This window comes from Bos mutus, chromosome 11, assembly GCF_027580195.1.
Source record: "Bos mutus isolate GX-2022 chromosome 11, NWIPB_WYAK_1.1, whole genome shotgun sequence".
NCBI lineage: Eukaryota > Metazoa > Chordata > Mammalia > Artiodactyla > Bovidae > Bos > Bos mutus.
In genome coordinates this window covers 19,297,592-19,318,181 of record NC_091627.1, presented here as the reverse complement: position 1 = coordinate 19,318,181, position 20,590 = coordinate 19,297,592, and the positions used below count along the sequence as shown (strand labels likewise).

At 52.4% G+C, this 20,590-nt stretch overlaps 2 protein-coding genes across 5 annotated transcripts in view; one reads left to right on the top strand and one right to left on the bottom strand.

The window, feature by feature from the left end:
- The window catches only part of CYS1 (cystin 1), a 25,713-nt gene extending 12,732 nt beyond the window's left edge, over nt 1-12,981 (top strand). Inside the window, exons 2-3 of one of the 2 annotated variants that reach the window (XM_070379093.1) lie at nt 334-386; nt 12,108-12,981. In XM_070379093.1, the coding sequence (XP_070235194.1) occupies nt 334-386; nt 12,108-12,120 (66 nt within the window). In that variant the 3' untranslated portion in view covers nt 12,121-12,981. Of the gene's footprint in view, nt 1-333; nt 387-3,486; nt 5,568-12,107 lie in introns of those variants that run through there. The other variant, XM_070379092.1, reaches the window with a different exon arrangement.
- On the bottom strand, nt 8,883-20,590 carry KLF11 (KLF transcription factor 11). 3 transcript variants are annotated; one of them, XM_070379090.1, is made up of 5 exons: nt 20,365-20,590; nt 19,421-19,563; nt 18,017-18,286; nt 15,505-16,474; nt 8,883-11,545 (listed from the first exon to the last, which is right to left on the bottom strand). In XM_070379090.1, exons 3-5 carry the CDS (start codon nt 18,275-18,277, stop codon nt 11,259-11,261), a joined length of 1,518 nt encoding a protein of 505 aa, XP_070235191.1. In that variant the 5' UTR covers nt 18,278-18,286; nt 19,421-19,563; nt 20,365-20,590; the 3' UTR covers nt 8,883-11,258. The 3 variants fall into 3 exon arrangements, with proteins under 3 accessions (XP_070235191.1, XP_070235190.1, XP_070235192.1); XM_070379089.1 differs by lacking the exon at nt 19,421-19,563 and having other exon boundaries at nt 20,365-20,589; XM_070379091.1 differs by lacking the exons at nt 19,421-19,563; nt 20,365-20,590 and adding an exon at nt 19,011-19,271.

Here is a 20,590-nt window from a genome sequence, read left to right as displayed (position 1 = left end):
CAGCAGGGCAGGCTGCCAGGCAAGGGCTTGGGTGGACATCAGGACCTCCACTCCCAGAGTGAGAGGTGGGGGCTTGCTGGCCAGTAGCTCCCAGGGAGGAGAGGGCGGGGGGTCTCTTGTTTTGAGTTGTGTAGGTCACTCCCCTCTCCCAGCCTGTTTCCCACCTACCGAACAGGCAGTTGGAGCTAGACAGTAAGGGAGCCTTTCTACTTTCCAGCTCTGGTTTATTAGCCATGGTTGAACGCGGCAGCTCTGTGTCAGCAGGAAGCCAGTGCAAAGGCAGGCTGCAGCACGGACAACCTTCTGATGCCTCTTCCGTTTGTCCTTCTCAAGGTGTCCCCAAAGCGGAGCACTGAAGACCACCCAGAGGGCAGCTGTATCTCTGAGTAAGTATGGGGCAGGGAGGTGCATCTCTGCAAGAAATCACAGCTCCCCTCCTCTGCCACCCCCCAAGCACCTGCATCTCTGCTCCTGCCCTCACTCATTCACTCAGAAACTGTGCAGTGCTCATCCGTGAATGAGGCGCGGTCCTGGCCTTCAGGAGTTTCCAGCCTAGAGGGGTGATGGGTGGGTCCCCAGTAATCCTATTACAGTGTTAGCAGGAAAACACATTTAAACCCCCTGGGAAGTGTCAGCTGAGGACTCCAGCCATCAGGTGTTGGCACAACCCTGGGCTGTGTGAGGATTCCCCGGGCCCCTGGAGCACACTGCACCTGGAGGCTGGGCTGGGCTGACCTGGGCCCCAGCCCATCTGCCCTTGCTTTCTCGTCTCTAAGGAGTCACCGTGATGGCCCTTGTCCTTGGGACGCAGGGGATGGTGGTGCTCAAGACCATGGATGTGAGAAGCAGTGAAAACGCAGGCTCAACAGCTATTTTTATTACCAATTCCAAATGGTTGCGGGGCCAGAACCTTGCTGGTTCCCCTTATTTAACAAACATTTGCCTTATTTAACAAACCTTTCCTTGAAGAGTGGGGTCTCTTCAGATGGGCTCAAGGGAGGTCCAAGAGGGGACAGAAGCAGCCGGAGGGCTCGTGGAGGAGCTGAGGCTTAAAGGGCTTGAAGGACAAGTGGTTTCACCGAGGAGGGCAGGAGCGCGCCAGGTGGCTAGAGCCACAAGCAAGATGTGGAGGTGTGAACAGGACCCCGGACACAGGCTGGTAGCATTTAGAACAGAGTCTGGGGGAGAAGGAGGGCTGAAACCAAGAGCTGTAGGTGGCCTGGCCTGCACCAGATTGGGGTGGGGGTTGGGTTCCCAGCCAGAGATGGGCTGGGTCACGGCATTGAGAGCACCAGATCCTGGCCACTAGACCAGTGGTCAGTGACAGGGGCCCTGGCCCTTCAGCTTTGCAGGAAAAATATCCACAAAGATGAAAAATAGTGAAGCAAGTCAAGTATTGATTAGGAGGGAAAAGAGTGCAGTCCGTGGATAGAAACAGGCAGACTCAGAGGGAGAGTCCCTGAGTTGCTGAGCGGCGCTCTCACGGTAGTTTAAATTACTTTTATGGGATGGTGGTGGTGGTGGTTTAGTCACTCAGTCGTGTCCGACTCTTTGCGACCCCTGGACTGCAGCCTGCCAGGCTCCTCTGTCCATGGGACCCTCCAGGCAAGAACACTGGAGTGGGTTGCCATTCCTTTCCCCACTTTTATGGGATATTTTCTCCCAATTTTCCTTTGGCCAATCATTCTGATTTGCCTGGTTCATGTCCATATTTTGTGTATCTCAGGATCCTCCCATGTATGCACAGGTATCTCTTAGCCAAGAAGGATCCTACCGGAAAGGTGTCTGGGTAGAACATCCCTTGACACTGCTCCTCTTTTGACCTCCAAGGAGCCTTTTCTACGCATGTATGGTTGGGGAGGTCTCCTGACTTTGGGAATGAGAAATATGTGGTTTGTGCAAGGTACAGCCTCCTTCCTTAATTGCCCTGCTATTCTCGTCTTGGAGTTTCAGAACAGAGAGAATGTATCTCAATTGCTTTACCATGGGGAGGGGGCCCATCTGTTTCCTGCCTCAGGGCCACTGCTGTTGAGTAGGAGGATGCTGGGTGGGCCCTGGACCTCCATCATGGCCCTGGAGGTGAAGCGGTGAGAGCTTGTACGCTGACTCAGCCCCCCGCCAAGGCCAGAACCTCCCTTAGCAGATTGGAGCATCCCTACCCATCCACCCTGATGGCCCCCTGCCCCTCACGTGTTCTGCAGACAGCACCGGCCACGCCTTGCACACCAGCTCCAGGGGGACTCGGCCCCTTGGGCTCCCATGTGGGACTGGGTGCCGGGTCCCACTGCAGTGACCAGGTACCAGTGGCCAGCTCTGCTCAGCTGACCCAGAAACCCATGCCTATGGCGATGCTGAGGACACCGGCCCAGCCTGGTGCCCACACTGCTCGGTCCTAGCTGCCTATTTCTACTGATTGTAAAGATAATTGGCAGTGACTTTCAGTTTTCATCAACCCAAGGACGTTAGGAGGATTAAATTCCACCTTGAAAGAATTAGCTATTTATTCTTATTTTGAAACAAATGGGTGCCTTCCCCTCACACGCACATTCCAGGATGTCCTTCACCAGGAGTACTTCATTCATTCATTCACTCCCTCAATAGACTTTGGTGACAGCGTGCTGAGCACCACCCTAGGCCCTGGGCTCAGGGCTGGGTGACTCCCAGGCAGGTCCTGGCACAGTGACTGGAAGGGGAGAGAGTCTTGCAGATGCGGTCAGGGCTGTGCTGACCCTCGGGAAACAGGCTCTGAAGCCACACAGGCCCTCCCCAGGGTCTGGATTGCTGGCAGCCTCCCTCCTCAGGGGAGTCTGGGGTCACAGCAAAGTCCAGAAAGCCAGAGAGGGCATGGGCTGCAGGTTGAGGCCAGTGGGAACTGGAGTCCAGCAGTGGGATGAGGAGCCAGGACTTGGTCACTTAATACACTGCCCAGTGGGTAGGGGGCCTGGTCACGATCCAGAGGACCCCACGCCAAATCCTGTTCTGTAGGGCCAGCTCCTGCGAGACCCCCAGAGGGTGCAGACACAAGAATGAGTCAGCCGATAGAGGATCTCGACACAGTTCACCTTTCTGAGGGCTCTGCAGGGTGCAAGATTCAGGGTCACATGCCGTCCACGCATGGTCTCATTTATGCCTCAGAATGAACTTAGGAATGCAGTTCTATTTTAGAGAAAACTGTCACTGAGCTAGTAAGTGGCAGAGCCGGGATGCAAACCAGGTCTTTCGACCCCCAGGCCCTCGCCCCGAAGCACTGCCGGCACCGGCTTCCTCACTGGCTAAGGTCTTGGGTTACACAGCAGGAGATGAAACCGAAGAATGAGTCAGGAGCTGCTCATGGAAGAGGTTGAGGATGTGTCCCCAGGGCAGAGGTTTTCAGTCTGAGTTTGAGGATGGATCAGAATTCCATCCATGGCCACTGCGGTTGTCCAGTAGAGATGTGGAGTTTGAAGGTAACATCTTGCTTCCCGTGTCCGTGTTTCTCACCCATAGAGCCCCAGGCAGCTGCCACAAGAAGCCCGAGAGGCAGTCGGCCATCACATATGACTACTCTGAGGAGGAGCTGATGGCCAGCATTGAGCGGGAGTACTGCTGCTGAGGACAGTGCGGCAGCAGCCCCACCGTCACCCAGCAACCAACCAATGTGCCATTCCTCCCAGACCCGGCCCCAGCGGACCGGAACTGGGCTGGGGGGCGCATGTTCCAAGATCTTTCACAACTGGCCTCTTCAAATCCACATTCAGACAGTTCTGAACGTGGCTGGCTGCTGGCCATCATGCTTGCTGGCAAGAGATGGTCAGCCATGCAGACCCAGGCAGAAGGAAGGTGTGGGTGCCGGAGAGAGCTGTCTACAAGGGTCTACTGGATCCTGAAACACTTCCCCTTTCTGATGCCCCCTTGCCACCTGCTCCGGAGGAGGCTCATTAGCTGAGAGTGGCTCAGAGCCGCAGCTTTGGGGCCTCACACGCGTCCCACAGTGCCCCGGGGAGGTCTCCCACTGGAGGGCACATCCAGGAGGTATGCCTTACCGAGCTGGAGGGAGTCACCCTTGGGTCTGCGAATGAGTCTCCTGGAGATGTTGCAGATTCTGATTCCATGGGTCTGGGGCACGGCCTGTGAGTCTGCAGGTCTCAGCAGTTCCCAGGCAAGACCCAGGCTGCTGGGTCCCAGCCGCGCCCAGAGCGGCGGGGATGAGCCCGAGCCTTCGGCCTGGCTGGATCTTCCTCCCCTGGTGCTGGAGGCCTCTCGGAGCCACAGCCCACCCCCCTCCCCTGAGAGAGGCCTGTGCTCCTGCAGTGTGTGTGTGTATAGGTGGGGGACCAGAGCCAGGGTCCCCAGTTCTGATCCTTGCCCTCGAACTAACCTGCAGTGACTTCCCCACTCTGGACCTCGGTGCCCCTCTCTAGAAAGTGAGTCCCAGAGGTGTGCCCCCACCCCCCTGCTCTGACCATCTGGGATTACATAATCCCAGGCGTCCCTGGTCTCTGTGGTCCCCCAGGGGCACGGGACTGCCTCCCCTGCTGGGACTGAGCCCTGGTCCCACCTGCTTAGGGCTGCCTGCTCTTCCCACCGGGTAGAAGGAAGAAAATCACAGCGGTGAGGCCAGAAGAGCCTTAGAACATCCCCAGCAGACCAATGAGAAAGCCAACCCCTTGTGAACCAGGAGGACCCCGGGGGGAGACCCGCAGCCTGACCGGAAGGGAGACCCCCTGCTGTGGGCCCAGCGTGGCTGCCGTCGGAAAGCTCAGGGTGGCAGGCTGTCAAGAGCCCAGGAGGCAGAAGACCGGGAGGCAGGCCCTCCGGAGCAGCTGGCCAGGACATGGGTAAAAAAGGGCATGTAGAGGGCACCTATTCGCCTCCCGAAGCCAGAACTGGTCCACCAGCGTACAGGTGATTCCTCCACGGCGTCACCTGCAGGAGCATCTTGGGGCTCGAGGAACGGCCACCTGGCACCGTGCCCAGGCCACAGGCCTGCTGCCCAAATGGGCAAACAGGCATTTCCACAAACCTCTGTGACTTGGCAAGGGCGTCTTTGATCAGATGTTTCATGGCAGGGAGATTTTAAACTTCGAGGTTTCAATGGAACCATGGAGCCTTCCAGCAAACGCCCTGGAGGGTTGGCTCAGAACCTCCCCCAAACCAGAGCTATTTCTCATCCAAGCCCAAACCATTTGTTTTGATATGATACGATATGATAACCATTTGTTATTATCTTAATAATACAGATACTTCTTTTTGAAGTTAAAATTTTGTTTCTCCCTAGTAGACAGACCAGGCCTTGACTTTAACGATGTAAATGTTTAGTTTTACATCATTCATTTGGTGAATTAATTCAGCCAGAAAGTTGACACCCTGTACTTTCCTGTGGAAACCTCATAAAACCCTTCACGAGACAAAAGCATTAAGGAAAAGAATTCCTCATGACATTTGATGTCACTGATGGGGTGAATACACTTCATCAAAGCTGAAAAGTCACAGCGGTCGTTCTCAGGTCTTCATATTTTTTTTTCCCCCAATTCAGGAAAAAATGTGTCTTCTGGATGGTGTTTGAGAATAAAGCGGCATGTCCCAGCTTTGAGGTGTTGCCACCCTGTGTCCAGGGGAGGGAGGCCGATCACGCTTGGTGGCGGGAACTAGGGTGCCAGTCCTGGTAACAAGTGCTTCTTACAGTAGGTGTGCGGACAGGGCCACCTGGGTGCCCAGCGCTGCTCCGGGCCTTCTCTTGGTCGCTCGGTGTTGCCTCTCAGCTGCAGCTTTCTGCCGTGGAGCTGAGCGTGGGATCTTCTCATGGACACAGGGAATGTGGCTGAAACAGAGGCAGGAAGAAAAACGTCTCTGTGTTGAAAGTGACAGTGACACTTGGATGTCCGGGAAAGTCCCAGTGCCACAGACGTGCCTCCTGCTTTGTATGGTGGCAGGTTCCTCTAAGAGGCTCCCAAGCGCAGGAATTTAGAAAATGTGCCCCGGCCCCAGCTCTGAGAAATGTCGTGTCCTTCTTCCTGGGGAGGGAGCCACGGACTTCATTGTGCCAGCCACAGGCCTTCTCAAAGGGGTCCTGCCCAGTTCAGGCTCCCCATCCTCACCTAAAATAAGTTTTTCCCAAGACACTCCCCTTGATGTGCCAAAGTCTCGGGTCCGATTCTCACTGGGCTGCCATTCTGGGTGGGCTGAGCTTGCAGGGGTGGGTGGAAGTTCCCACGAGCGTCTGTTCAACCCACATTCATTCTCATTTTCTGAGCCCCTGCTGCTTTGAGCCCGGCCCTCTACGAGACGCCAGGGTTCCGGTAGCAATATCTGGTCTCCACCAGTGAGGACGTTCTGTTCCTAGTGAGCAGAGACACACTCATCAGTGCTCCGGAAAAGCTTGTTGTTATTCAGTCGCTCAGTCATGTCCAACTCTTTGCTACCCCATGGACTGCAGCCCTCCAGGCTCTTCTGTCCATGGGACTTCCCAGGCAGGAATACTGGAGTGGGTTACCATTCCCTTCTCCAGGGGATCTTCCACACCCCAGGGATTGACCCCAAGTTTCCTATGTCTTCTGCGTTGGCAGGCAGGTTCTTTACCTCCGTGCCACCTGGGAAGCCACCACCCCACCTGGTAGGGATGTCCCTCAGCAAAACCACCTGGGCACCTCCTGTCCCAGTTCTTGTGATCCACACACACAGCCATCTCCCCAGGTTCCAATACCAAGCAGGGGCCGCCAGGGGTCAGGTGCCCAGCACACCAAGCCCGAGGCCCAGCCACTGTCCTGGCCCAGTGTCTGGGCCAGGGCATGTGTGCCTCTCCACGCAGCCCCGATCCAACCATGGGCCCCGATCCAACCACGTCGGGTCGGCCTTTGAGAAGCGATGTGAGTAGACTCCTCAGCCCAGAGGATGGACACGCACTCCTGTGCACGATTTGCCTTTGGGGTCAAGGTGTTCTCCTCCCCTCTAGACACACCCCCTCTGTAGATCTCCTGGGTTTTCTGGGCTGTTTCTCTGCCTTGGCACCCTACCCCACACCCCCGTCACCTTGGCATCCCCGGACCCGCAGGTCCATCTGCTCAGTTTGGGGACTCTGCTGGGTCTCTCATGAGTTCCTGTCCCTGCACCACATCCTGTCTCTTAGGGTCACTGTCTTTCATGACCTAAGGTCTAGTTCCTAGAAAACTCTCATTTGATAATCTTGTCTGGTTACTTTGGGTGTTGAGAGTATATTTGGCTTTTCCTGTTACTCCATCTTGGGTAGAAGTGTGAAATTCCTATTACTATTACGTTCATGTTTAAACTGTCACAACTTGGCCAGTGGGAGCCCTGTGCCATTCAGCAGTCCCTGACACCCTTGATGGCAGCTGGCAACAGAATACTCTAAGCCCGTTGTTATTTCTGTGCTCGTTACCCTCCAAGGAGCCCTGAATGCTTTTGGTAAACAACTAGGGCTTTTTCTTCTATGTGTAAAATAAAACTGCCAGACCCTGAGATAGGTCCCTGCTCTCTCTACCTAGTCTTCACTTTATAAATAAGGAAATTAAAGGTCCAGTATCTTTCTCAACACAACACAGCTAGATGGAGTCAGATCTCCACCCAGGCCTGTCTCAGGTACTCCAAGGTTTTGCACCTCAACAGCTAGAAGCATAGATTCCCTATTATTTTTAAAGACAGCGGGGTCAACTGTGAGAAAAGCAAGTGTCGGGGCAGGGGGAGACGAGGAGTTTGATCATTTATAGGTTGGGATGCTGGTTAGACACGTGTCAAGCAGACAGCTGGATATAGGAATTTGAAGCCAGCTGCATAAGTGTAAAGGAGAGACAGAAATGCAGGGGTCTTTATGGTAGAGATACCATCTTTATCTAAATCACAAGGCTGGAAAAGATCACCAAGGTTGTGAAGAGAATACAAGAGGGGTCAGGGAAAGGAACGAAGACAGATAAGGACAGTGAGGTTAAGAGGAAAGCAGGGTGGTGTGGCCTGCAGGGGAGCCATCGACCCTGAGCAGGGCTGCTGACAGAAGAGCCTGAGGACCAGGAACCGAGGCCACCAGGCTGCCTCTGGTGGGGTGCTGATACACAGCCCGGCACAGTGGCTTAGCGACAATGTACTCACATTACTTTGCCAACAAAGGTCCGTCTGGTCAAAGATAGGGTTTTTCCAGTAGTCATGTATGGATGTGAGTTGGACCATGAAGAAAGCTGAGTGCCAAATAATTGATGCTTTTGAACTATGGTGTGGGAGAAGACTCGAGAGAGTCCCTTGGACTGCAAGGAGATTCAACCAGTCCAACCTAAAGGAAATCAGTCCTGAACATTCACTGGAAGAAGGACTGATGCTGAAGCTGAAACTCCAATCCTTTGGCCACCTGATGCGAAGAACTGACTCATTAGAAAACACCCTGACGCTGGGAAAGATTGAATGCAGGAGGAGAAGGGGACAACAGAGGATGAGATGGTTGGATGGCATCACCAACTCAATGGACATGAGTTTGAAGAAACTCCGGGAGTTGGTGATGGACAGGGAGGCCTGGCATGCTGCAGTCCATGTGGTTGCAGAGTCAGACATGACTGAGCGACTGAACTGAACTGACTCCAGAACCAGGTGTGAAGGCTATGGCTCCTGGATGTTCTTTGGAAGCCTGGGCTGGGGGCTGGGGGGCAGGAAGCGGCTGCCTCCTATCCCCACTCTTGGCATACACAGAGCCTGAGGACAAGGGTCACGGGTTACCCAGCACTCATGGTCCTGTTCTGCCAAGACCAGTCCCAACGTCAGAGCAGCCAACATGGAAACTGCCTCTTCACATGATTTCTTTCAGAAAGAATCCTCCAAAGAACCTGAAGGCCGAACAGAACCCCAGAAAACAAAGAGGAGGGGTGGTGGTCAGGCACTGGGAACATCACAGTACAGGACACAGGTCCAGTTTGCAAATCGAAAGAGTTTTATATGATTCAAAGAAAAGAGTTACATCACACATACTCATTTAAATAATATGTCAAAGTCTGTTACATAAAACATAATTCTGAAACATTTAAAATTTTATCATTGAAACTACTTTAAAAGGCTCAAAGTCAAAAAAGAACAAGCAAAACTGCTTGGGCAGTAAAGTGCTCTAGGGGCCGTGCCTCCCGTGTGCTCCTCCGACGCCCTGGCGCCCAGAGGGACCCCATGCTGAACACGCCCCGCAAGGCTCTGGTTCTCACGTTGCGTTTTTCAGGTGAAGCTGTTTTCCAACTTACAATCTTTCCATCAACAACAAAGGGCCCAAAATGTTGTTTACAGAAGGTATTTCAAAGTCTCATCAGGAAATGGAAGTGTAAATCAAAACCTTTTTTCCTTTTTTTAGCACATCTATTCTTTAGAAACAACACTGTTCAGAGAATGAACTTCATTCAGGGTGACAAGCAACCAAACACTCAGAGACATATTATCCACCAGAACCTTATTCGGACCAATATTATTTTGTGTTAATTATGAAAAATATCCGAATTTAATGCCATTTACAGCATACACATAGAAATGTTTATGCTGATCTAGGGCATGAGTGGAAGGACGGGGTGGTGGGGAAACACGAGCTATGTACATTGAATTCTGGTTCTCTTTTAACTGTAGTATGTCTCACGACCAGTAGGAATACTTAGATATAAAAGTGATCAAAGACACGGAAGCCTCCTAAACACAGCCAGCACTTACAGACCTGTATGTCAATCAGCGGTTGATACTAAAGAGTAACTTAATGGGTATCAAGTGACATACAATGAATGACTGGGTGAGGGCTATCAGACTAAAAAAGACCTGAACACAAAGCCTAATTGTACTTACTCAATATTTCACCTTATCATCATTTTAATAAAGGCAAATGCAAATAAATAAGCAGCAAAGACAGAATCTGATTACATACAGCATGACAAAAACCATTCCCAGGCTTGAAGGGCAGAGCGACATTGCCATGTTCCTTGCACACATTCTCTTGCCTGGGTTCCCAAGGCTGCCCAGTGGAAGCAGTCTCAGTGACCTCCTGGACATGGGGGTGCAGTCTCTACAACGCTGGGACCTGTGGTCACAGCTTCAGTGAGGCCTGTGGTCTCTTCTCTAGGGCAGATTGCAAAATACCCCATTCCAAGTACTGTTCTGTTTGATCAAAACAACTCCCTTCCAACAAAGTGACTGAACGGACAGCTGGGTAGGATTATTGCTGTTCTGTGTCACTAACATTCCCCATCACTAATACTTAATAAGCAATGGAATCAGAACACGGCAGCTGGACCGCACACACAGCTACTTCACCTCACATAAGCTTTCCTTAGGTGGAAAGTTCCTCCAACCACTAAGGACATCTTTTTCTCTAAGAAGTGATTCTACCCACAAAACACTTGGGTAAGGCCACAGCAAAGGAAGTCAAAGGGACAGAGCAGCTGGGTCTGAGTGCTTATGTCATCTTTTCTTGGTGTCTGAGGTACAGACAGGAGACTGTGAATTGACCACAGACACTTAGATTCTACAGCAGCTCTCTGCTCACTGGATATCTACCGATTATTTTAAGTTCATCTCTGGGGCACAATCTTCACAAGTCACACCACAGACACAGGTGACTAAGTTCTACTTAAAGAAAATTCTAATTCCTTGGGCTACATAAAGCCTTAAAAGGAACTGTTGTCTGGAATTTCCCTTTAGAGTATTAGGAAGAAGCTGCCTGCAAAGGTTTTCTTCGGCTCCCCCCTTTCTTTAAGAGCCCCTATTCAACTAGTTCTGATTTTAACTCGTAGATCTAAAAGGCCTGATTGCAAAGTTGTAAAGTTTTTTTTTTTGCCTGAATAATGTGCCAACTTTACCAAAAGCAGGGTTATTATAAAAATGTTAAACATGGAAAAGAAGATTGTAAAATCATCTATATAGAAATCAGTGATCTGAGAACCAACAATATAAGTATCTTTTTTATAAAAAGCAGTATAAAAATTAGTACCCTGTCTCAATCCTACAAAACAGGAATAGGAAGGTTGTAAAAATCCAAATTTTGCAAAATTTATTGCCAAACTGTGTGTCTGAATGCTGGTGATTTAGATTACCAAATTTTCTTCCATTTCCTTAAAAGAACTTCTGAAACTACAAAAGATACTGAACAGGGTCCCAACCAAAAAAAGCCAAGTTAACAGAACGTTCATCAGAACCAGCTCCCCTAGCTCTCAAGACGATTTTTGTTGCTGTTGTTTTTGGAGAGAAAACCATCACTTCCATGATTCCTGAAAAGAAAAAAGGCTTTGGAAAATTCCCGCCCACCACCCCCGGTGGCCCTCTCAGGCGGAGGCCGGCGCACACTCCGGCTCCAGCGGGCTCCCAGGGTCCTCCGCAGAGGCCGCCCTGTTGAGCCTGCCGACCGCCGCCTGCCAGCCGGGAACCCTCTTGGTGGCCATGTGGCGCCGGGCGTGCTTCGTCAGGTGGTCGCTGCGCATGAAACGCCGGTCGCACACTGGGCACACGAACTTCTTCTCCCCGGTGTGAGTTCTGCGGTGGCGCGAGAGTTCATCTGAACGGGCAAATTTCTTGTCGCAGCCGTCCCAGCTGCAGCCGAAAGGCTTCTCTCCTGAGGGGCAAGGAAACAGAAACGTAAATGCCCAGCACCTTACTGGACACGTTAAATCATGTTGTTTTAAAATTCTGTGCATGAAAACCTAAGAGGCAAGTAATATTCCGTTATTCCGGGAACAGGTTATTTGCAGGTCAAGAAATCGTTCAAGACGCGTTTCTTCCTGGCACACCTAAAACGCAACGTGTCAGGGGCCCAGGATGTTGAATTAATCTAATCTTTGTTGTTATTTTTGAACTTTCTATTTTGTATTGGGGTGCAGCCGATTAACAATGCTGTGACAGTTTCAGGTGAACAGGGAAGGGACTCAGCCATTCATACATGTGTATCCATTCCCCCCCAAACCACCCTCCCATCCAGGCTGCCACATAACTCTGAGCAGAGTTCCCTGTGCTGTCCAGTAGGACTTCGGTGGTCATTCACTCTCAACAGAGCAGTGTGTACATGTCCATCCCAAATTCCCTAACCATCCCATCCCCCTGCCAATCATAAGTTCGTTTTCTAAGTCTGTAAGTCTCTTTGTTTCATAAGTAAGTTCATCTGTATCATTTCTTTTCAGATTCCACATATAAGGGATGCCATACCATGTTTTCAAATTAAAATCTCTGACTGTGAACCTGGGGTAGGAGCAAGATTCTTGAAAAGAATCAATTCCTAAAAAAAAAAAAGTAAGTAAAAGAAGAATTCCTTTGCTCTCTGAAGCTGCAGATCTTTAAAAAACCCTCCCAGGACCTTCATGACTTCTCAGCATCATTAACTCCATCTTCGTGTCTGTTATTACACTGACAATGAGGTTAATCACAAGACTGGGGAGAATTCTAATAGCTAACCTCTTGTTGTCACAAGCTTCGTGCGTCTGTCACTCGCTCCATTTCAGAGCAGCTGGCAGCTGTCCCACCTGCACCGGGTCTCCCCAGAGGTACGGAGGGGAGCCAGGGAGCACCTGTCTGCAAAGTCCTCCCGGCCCTTTCCTGCCTCCCAAGGCCCTCGCCTCAACCAGGCTGTGACCATCATACACCACTTGTGCAACTTTGTGAACGGATCTGTTAAATGCTGTTGCGTACGGTCATGACCTTCCTCCTAGAAGGTTTACACCTTGTCTAGTTCATCCATCTATGTACAGTTTAGCTCCCCCGGCACAGCACTTTGTATGATAGGTGGTGAATAAATGGTTCTGAGTGAATGAGTGCTGAAGAGACATCAACTAAATCTTTGGTATTTTCAAAGCAGATTTAACAGGAAAATTCAGCATCCCAGTGGGTTTTTATGAACCACTCTACGGGCTTGCATTTCTTGGATTTCAAAGACCCCGTGTTGAAAGCATAAGGTGACCTGTTTCCAGGAAAACGCCACTGGTGGCAGCGTACCAGGTGGCCAGATGTTGCAGAGAGACAACATCTGCAACATTTGGTGTGGGATTTATAAAGTGTCCCATGTTTTCAACTTAGCAAAAATGTAGCCTTTGCCCACTCTACCTTATCCTAAGGAAAACATTTCCAGGTTGGTACAGTGAAAAACCATCTTATCCAGCATAAACTTACCCAAGGTTTCTATTTCTTATGAAAACTCCAACTCAGTGTGTACAAAGTAGCACCAGAATTTGTTTCTTCAGAGCCTTTATGGTTCCTGACACTTAAGAACTTTGGGAAACCTGAAGACAGCTTGCTTGATCACCTTATTTCATGCCATCCTATCAGTATTTCTACCAAGGGAAGCTGACCAAAATGAACAGTAAGACATCATCCCACTGCATCCCCAGATGTGGAATCTGTGTTTGGATGTGATCTGAAGCTCACCTCAGTAGTCTCAGTGAGAAGTAGAGCTGCCAAGTCAAGGAGCCCCTTAGAGGTACCTGTTCACGCTAACCCTGCAGCACCAATAATCAATCATGACTTTAACTAGAGTCAGGCTCCTAAGACAGACACTGAGTGTATACTCAGTGAGATCAGACAAGTATGCTGCTGCTGCTACTAAGTCGCTTCAGTCGTGTCCAACTCTATGTGACCCCACAGACAGCAGCCCACCAGGCTCCGCCATCCCTAGGATTCTCCAGGCAAGAACACTGGAGTGGGTTGCCATTTCCTTCTCCAATGCATGAAAGTGAAAAAGTGAAAGTGAAAAGTGAAAGTGAAGTCACTCAGTCATGTCCGACTCTTCGCGACTCCACGGACTGCAGCCTACCAGGCTCCTCCGTCCATGGGAGTTTCCAGGCAAGAGTACTGGAGTGGGGTGCCATTGCCTTCTCCATCAGACAAGTACACAAGTAACTAAAACACAAAGTGAGAACGTGGTGAAAAACACAGCAAACCACTAGAGGCAAAGAAAGGAGGAGAGATGAGGAAATACTTTAAGAACTGGCTCTTACAGGGTTTTCAGTAAGTACACACGTGTCTCACAGGGTTTTCAATAAGTACAGACGGGCAGAGGGTGAACAGGGGCATCGTGGGGCTGCAGAGAGAAGATGAAGCCAGAGAGGCAAGGTCTTCACCAGGTTTGCGGCTCATCCCTGAAGCACACAGCCCCTCCACAGCGGGGAGGGTGGTAGAGCTCCTATAAGGCCTACGTTCCAGATGCAACTTCATTCCACAAGTGGGAGCTACCACGGTTAGAGTTTTAATGTGCTAATTACAAACTGCTCTACCTCAAATGCATCTCAGAGTAAACTACCATAACCACTCCCTTCAGTTCAGCTTTTCCTCAGCTGTATTCTACAGTTCACTGCCATCCCCTAGGCCACCAGTAGACACCTGGGGTTCCATGATCAAGGGCGCTTATGAAACACATCTTGACTGCAGAACCCATGACCTGTTACTGTGCTTTCATGTATGAATGTGTATGAACCTTTGTAAGCTGAGTTTAGCGAACAGACTATTTAGCCACAGGACCCTTGAGAACAGAACTGACACTAACACAAAGAGTAAGAGAGCCACCCGAGACACTCAGGCCAAATCAAACAAGTTCCATCTACCAGCAACCTCACACCCCAAGTAAACAACGTGGTAGCCACCAGTGCCATGCTGCTGCTCCTAAGTCGCTTCAGTCATGTCTGACTCTGTGCAAGCCCATAGATGGCAGCCCACCAGGCTCCCCCGTCCCTGGGATTCTCCGGGCAAGAACACTGGAGTGGGTTGCCATTTCCTTCTGCAATGCATGAAAGTGAAAAGTGAAAGTGAATCGCTCGGTCGTGTCGGACTCTTTGAGACTCAATGGACTGCAGCCTACCAGGCTCCTCCGTCCATGGGATTTTCCAGGCAAGCGTACTGGAGTGGGTTGCCATTGCCTTCTCCACACCAGCGCCATGTAGCTATGTAAATGCAAACTCCATGAAAACGTAAAACTAGGTTCCTCAGACGCACTGTTCACATTTCAAGTGGGTGTCAGTGGTAGCTACCTTCCCAATGGATAGAAAACATTTCCATCACTGCCAAAAATCCTTCTGGATGGAATGGACAGGATTATAGAGAGATCACTAGGTCATTACAGTTAGTTTTCTTCTGTGACTTCTGAGTTAAAACTATGTATTTCCAAAAATAAAAAAACGAAATTCCTTTGAAGTTCAAATATTCTAGAATTTTCCACACTTTGGAGACCTCTTTCCCCACAGTAAGCCTAAGTCGCACTGATAAGAGTGTTTACTGAATCTGAATGGACATTTTCTAAAATGCAAAGAAAAGCCTCCACTACAACATGAAGAAAAAGAGGGTTCGTGAGCCTCACCCTAAAAGCCTATCAATCACAGGTTCAGAGAACGACACTATAAACAGAAGATTCTAGAAAAACCACTGACAGATGTACTAACGTTCACCCCAAGACGATGAAGGCTTTTCAAAACCACAGAAAAATGGTCACCTTCTCCAGTGGGTTCCAGCTTTGCTCCCACCAAGAGAAGGCTGGACGTGTGTTTCTTAATCACAGGATCTGACCTACCCACGCCCTACCTACCCTGCAGTACTCACCTGTGTGAGTTCGAAGATGAGCCTTGAGGTGGGAACTTTTGAAGTAGGTTTTCCGGCAGCCTGGGAAGTGGCAAACATAGTTTCTCCTTCGGGAAAAGTCTACCTGAGGGGCACAGCTCTGACTGGATGCAATGAACACTGGAGCAGGGGCAAGAGGCAGGAATCTGGTGTTCCCGACAGGCATGTTGCCGGCTGAGCATGTGGTGGGCTGGGGGAGGGCCCCCTGGGGCAGAAGCAGCATCACGGTTCCCTGAGGCACAGACGTTCCCACGAACACAGGCGGGAGTGCAGGAGCTGCGTGGGGCAAGACAGGCTTGACAAGCCCTGCAGACACCTGGGGAGGCGGCTTCAGAACAGCTGGTAACAGGCCACTGGATCCAGTCACAGGGATCATTTGGCAGAGGACGGGGGGACTAGGAATGGGGACGGAGATCAGAGGGGTGGCTTTCCTTGCCAAGTCGTTATCATAATTCTTTGGTGAGCAGGTCTGAATTCCAACGGGCCACCCTGCCTGCTGGCCTTTGTTGGTGGGGATCAGGCCACTGGACTTGTGCAAGCAAGGTTGACAGGACACTGAGTTCATGCTGAGTAAACTGTCTGTGAGATGCATGTCCTGCAAAGTTTCAACGTGTCCCAGGAACTGTGCTTCTCCTTCTGTGCAAGCTGAAAGTTGGTGTTCTTGAGTCTGGGCCGTGGGACAGGAGTGGTGGGCAGAAGTGGGACTCCCGCCAGCATGGCCAGTGATACCCGTCACCGTGGCCCTGCAGGGAAAGCTGGCAGCTGGCTCCAGCAGCTCTGGTTTCGGACCAGGCAGGCCCCCCTCCGCCGTCCTGTTCAGCACTCTGGCAGCCCCAGCAGAGGCTTGGGGGACCGCCATGACCACAGGGGCTTTAGAAGCAGTTACTTGGGGAGGAACAACTGTCCCAGTCAATGGTTCCAGGAGGTCAGGGCTCTGAGGAGGAGTCATGCACTTAAAAAAAAAAAAAAAAAGTACCACATGAAAAGGTTGTTCTGGTTAAATTTTAAGAAACTTACTTTGATCATGTTGTCTCCCCAAGGCCTTTACAAAGAAGTATCTAGAAAAGACTGGTTGAGGTCTGCTCACAGCAGCACCCAGTGGATACAAAGGCTGTATCAGCCGCTCTACTTCCTAGCTTCCTCCCCTTTTCCTGCCCTCTCTCAAAGCCATCCATTTGCTCAGTTGTAAGAAAACCAGTGCCATGCTTGGCCTCACACATCTACTCAAGTGGACAATTTAAATATTAGGACTACAAATGAGAGATAAAAATTTATGTTCAAGATGAGTGCTTTACATGATAATTTTAGATTCTCAAAAAACTTTTAAAAACTCTAGTGGAAATCATCACACTTATCCATTAATCACGCATGTATCCTGTGCCTACTGAATGTAAAGTAAAACCTAACAGAATGATCCCTAAAAGGCCATGTTCCAACCAGGGGGTTCTGTCTAAACCAAGCCTCTCTTTGTGTAACAGCTCCCCTGCCCCAACAATTCCCACTTATTTTCAGCCTCCGAGTGGAAAATTCCAACGCCAAGTAACTCTGAGAACATGAGGCAGGGTACCTCAACCCAGGTGGGTGGGGGCGTGTGTGGGGTGGTGTGTGTGTGTGTAGAAAGGCTTGATGGAGAAGTGGTATCTGGGTAGAGGTGGAGGAGAAAGAAGGAACCAGCATAAGCTAAGACCTGTGTCACGTGGACACACATGGAAAGGACAAGAAAGTGGACACAGGGGTGACCAGGCATTGGCAGCAGGGCCAGAGGAACTGTGTGGGGAGTGCAGAGCCCAAGGCATTCCGACACTTCACCCTGGGGTCAGACGTGTCTGGGTAGCCAGGCCTACTACCTGGACAATCCTCTCTACTACCCACAAGTCCCTTCTCATCCCTCCAAGTTGGTTTTCCACACTCCTTTCAATACAAGCCCCCAGACCAGGACAATCAGATTATAATGTTCAGTTTTGTTGGCAACTGACAGCTCTCAATGTCTCCAAGTTGACAAGTAAGTTTTCTCCGGGAACTTCATAGCTGTAGCAAGTTAAGAAAACCAAAACCAGTGCCTGACTGCACCCAACTCACCCAAGAGAGAAGCTGGCTGCCACAGAGAGGCCAGATTTCAATCCAGCTAACAAAGGCCACCTGGCACCAGAGCCCAGGCCCTCCCCAGCTGCAGCTGCTGGTCCTGCCCTTGGACTGGGGAATCTGGGGGAACCAAAGCTCTGCCCTGCAGTTTCCCAAGGAAATCAGTGCATTTTACTTTTTCCCATCAATCTGCAAGTTTCAGTCGCTGGACATTTTCACCCCGTGGCTACAAACTATGATCAGTTGAAAGCTATTTTCAAGAGCAAAAGGAAGTTTTCACTCTCTGGACCCACACAGGGGGAGGACATGAACTTGCTAGCCAGCATCAGGCAAATCTACCTAAGATATCGTCAGCACATTTAATGAAAGTACTTCAGTCACTGCACAAATTGCTCCTCTCCTTCCCTCTTACCAGAGTTGATAGAGAATGGAAGTCCTTTGGTAGCTCGGATGGGACCGTGTCCACATGCACTGACGTGGTGACATCCCCTGAGTCAGAGACAGGTGTGAGGGGTCTGATATTCAACAGGTCAGCTTTCTGAGATCTCTGACCCCAGGAGCTCATGCAAACAAGAGCCTCCACAGCTTCCATGTCATTCTGCTCCAAGATGCTGCATGTGGACCTCTCGCTGTCATGCCGTTTCCTCTCCAGGATTGACTCACATATGTCCATGATGTCAACCTAAAGGCATAATAGGATGGCTACTCAGCCCCTGGAAACATAGGGAGGTGCACCCTGACAGACAGCATGGGACACGCACGGGAGCCTGCTAAGCGCCACGGGCAGCACACAGATGCACTCTAGCTTTCAGGAAGGATGCCCACAGAGCAGCCGAAGACCACCAAGCTCCAAGATAGCATTCTGCCAACAGGAGGAGGAGGAATGAACTCAGCTGGTCAGTGGCTTCACAGAAAACCCTGATACTTAACAAAGGTTATTAAGTTCCTGTTTTCCGTGGGTAAAATGAATAATAAGACTTATTTCTAGAGGTATGAGTCTGTCTAGTACCTAACTGTCCCCAGCGGAGAAGAAAAGACACCCATGGCTCAGGTCGGCTGAGTTGAGAGCACGGCCCTTCTGAGCCAGCGAAGCCACTAGAGTATCCCCACAGACGCATCTGTGACAACCCTGGGGGATCCACACCAGGCAGGGCATCCATTGCTCAGCAGAGCTTGGGGCAGGAGAGCCCGTGCTGTTTGGCCCGGGTCCCCACAGCCGGGGGCACCAAGTCACTTCTGAGGCCACCAGGCCAGCCAGGGAACGGAAGAAAGTGTAAGATCCGCCACCAGCCCAAGGCCTGAGGGCCTTCCAGCGCAGCACCCTGTCTTTTTAAGCAAGAGAGGGGTGGGAAGCAACTGGAACGGATCTGTTCCCAAAGAAACTTTACATCTACGAAGATACACACTTCTAGTCAGTTCAGTCGCTCAGTCCTGTCCGACTCTTTGCGACCCCATGGACTGCAGCACGCCAGACCTCCCTGTTCATCACCAACTCCCGGAGCTTGCTCAAACTCGTATCCATCACACTGGTGATGTCTTCCAACCATCTCATCCTCTGTCGTCCCCTTCTCCTCCCGCCTTCAATCTTTCCCAGCATCAGGGTCTTTTCCAATGAGTCAGTTCTTCATATCAGGTGGCCAAAATATTGGAGTTTCGAGTCAGTCTGCCTCAATACCCCACCTGTCCCACCCACGTTGCCCTCCACCCGACCCCCAGAACCCAGGTAATGCTGCTGCTTTTTACAAAGGCCGCTCTGGCCCCGCTTCTGCCCGCTGCTCCGGGCCTCCTCGAAAGGAGCTGCGAACTCGGAACTCACAGACGTGGGGACTGCTGCCTGCTTGGCGAGGAGGAACAGGGCGGTGCGGGGCCCCCGGACCTCTCTCTCGGCTCCTCAGCGGCCCGCGCGGATCGACGACTAGGCCCCAGATGCAGCCGGCGAACTCCACGCGACCCTCAGGCCTGGACCGGAGACACCCCGGGGTAGAGGCGCGGCGCCCCCCCCCGCGTGCTGCCTTCCCGCCAGCACTTGCCCCGCCCCTGCGTTCCCACAGCCCTCGCCCCGCCTCCACCTTCCCGCCAGCTGTTGCCCCGCCCCCTCGGCCTTCTCAACGCCCGCGGGCCGCGTTCCCACAGTCCCCGCACCTCCGCCGGCGCCCCGCCCCCCGCAGCCCTCGCCCCGCCCCCTCGGCCTTTTCGCCGCCCTAGGGCCTCTTTCCCACAGTCCCCGCCCCTTCGATGGCACCCAGCCCCCCCTCGGCCTTTTCCCCACCCCTATCGGCGCCCCGCCCCCCAGCCTTTGCCCCGCCCCCACCCTCCCGCCAGCTTTTGCCCCGCCCCCTCGGCCTTTTCACCGCCCAAGGGCCGTGTTTCCACAGTCCCCGCCCCTCCGCCGGCCCCCTCAGTCCTCGCCTCGCGTTCCCGCCGGCCGCGCCCCGCCCAACGGCCCCCTCCTCACAGGGCCTAGTGACGTCATGGCTGGAAATAGTCCCGCACCTGGGGGCTGGCAGGGCGGGGCCGCTGCGGCAGCGCCGGACAAAGCTACGCGTGGAGCGGCACGAGGCACACGCCCCCTTCCCGCTCCTCCCGCCGCGGCCTCGCACGGCCGCCGCCCCTCCCGGCGGCCGAACCAGCCGGGGTTCCTAGCTGTGCACGCGCGGCGGCGGCGGCGGCGGCGAGGCCCGGGGCCCTCCTCCTCTCGCCGGGCCCGCACAAGGCATCGCGTCCCCACCTCGCCCCTCACGCCGATGGGTGGCCACTCACCACGCGCGGCGCGTCGCCCGGGCCCGCGGAGCCCGGCGTGTGCATGATGCCGGTGGCCCGGAGGCAACAAAGCGCCCGCGAGGCAGGAGCTCGGGGGCTCGGCAGCTGCCGCACGTGCGCGGCGGGCGGCGGCGGCGACCACCCGGGGCACCGGCGGCCAGCGCGCGCCTCCGCCCGCCCGCGCAGCTCTGCCCTGGCGCGGCCCTCGCGGTGCGGGTGGGGCGGG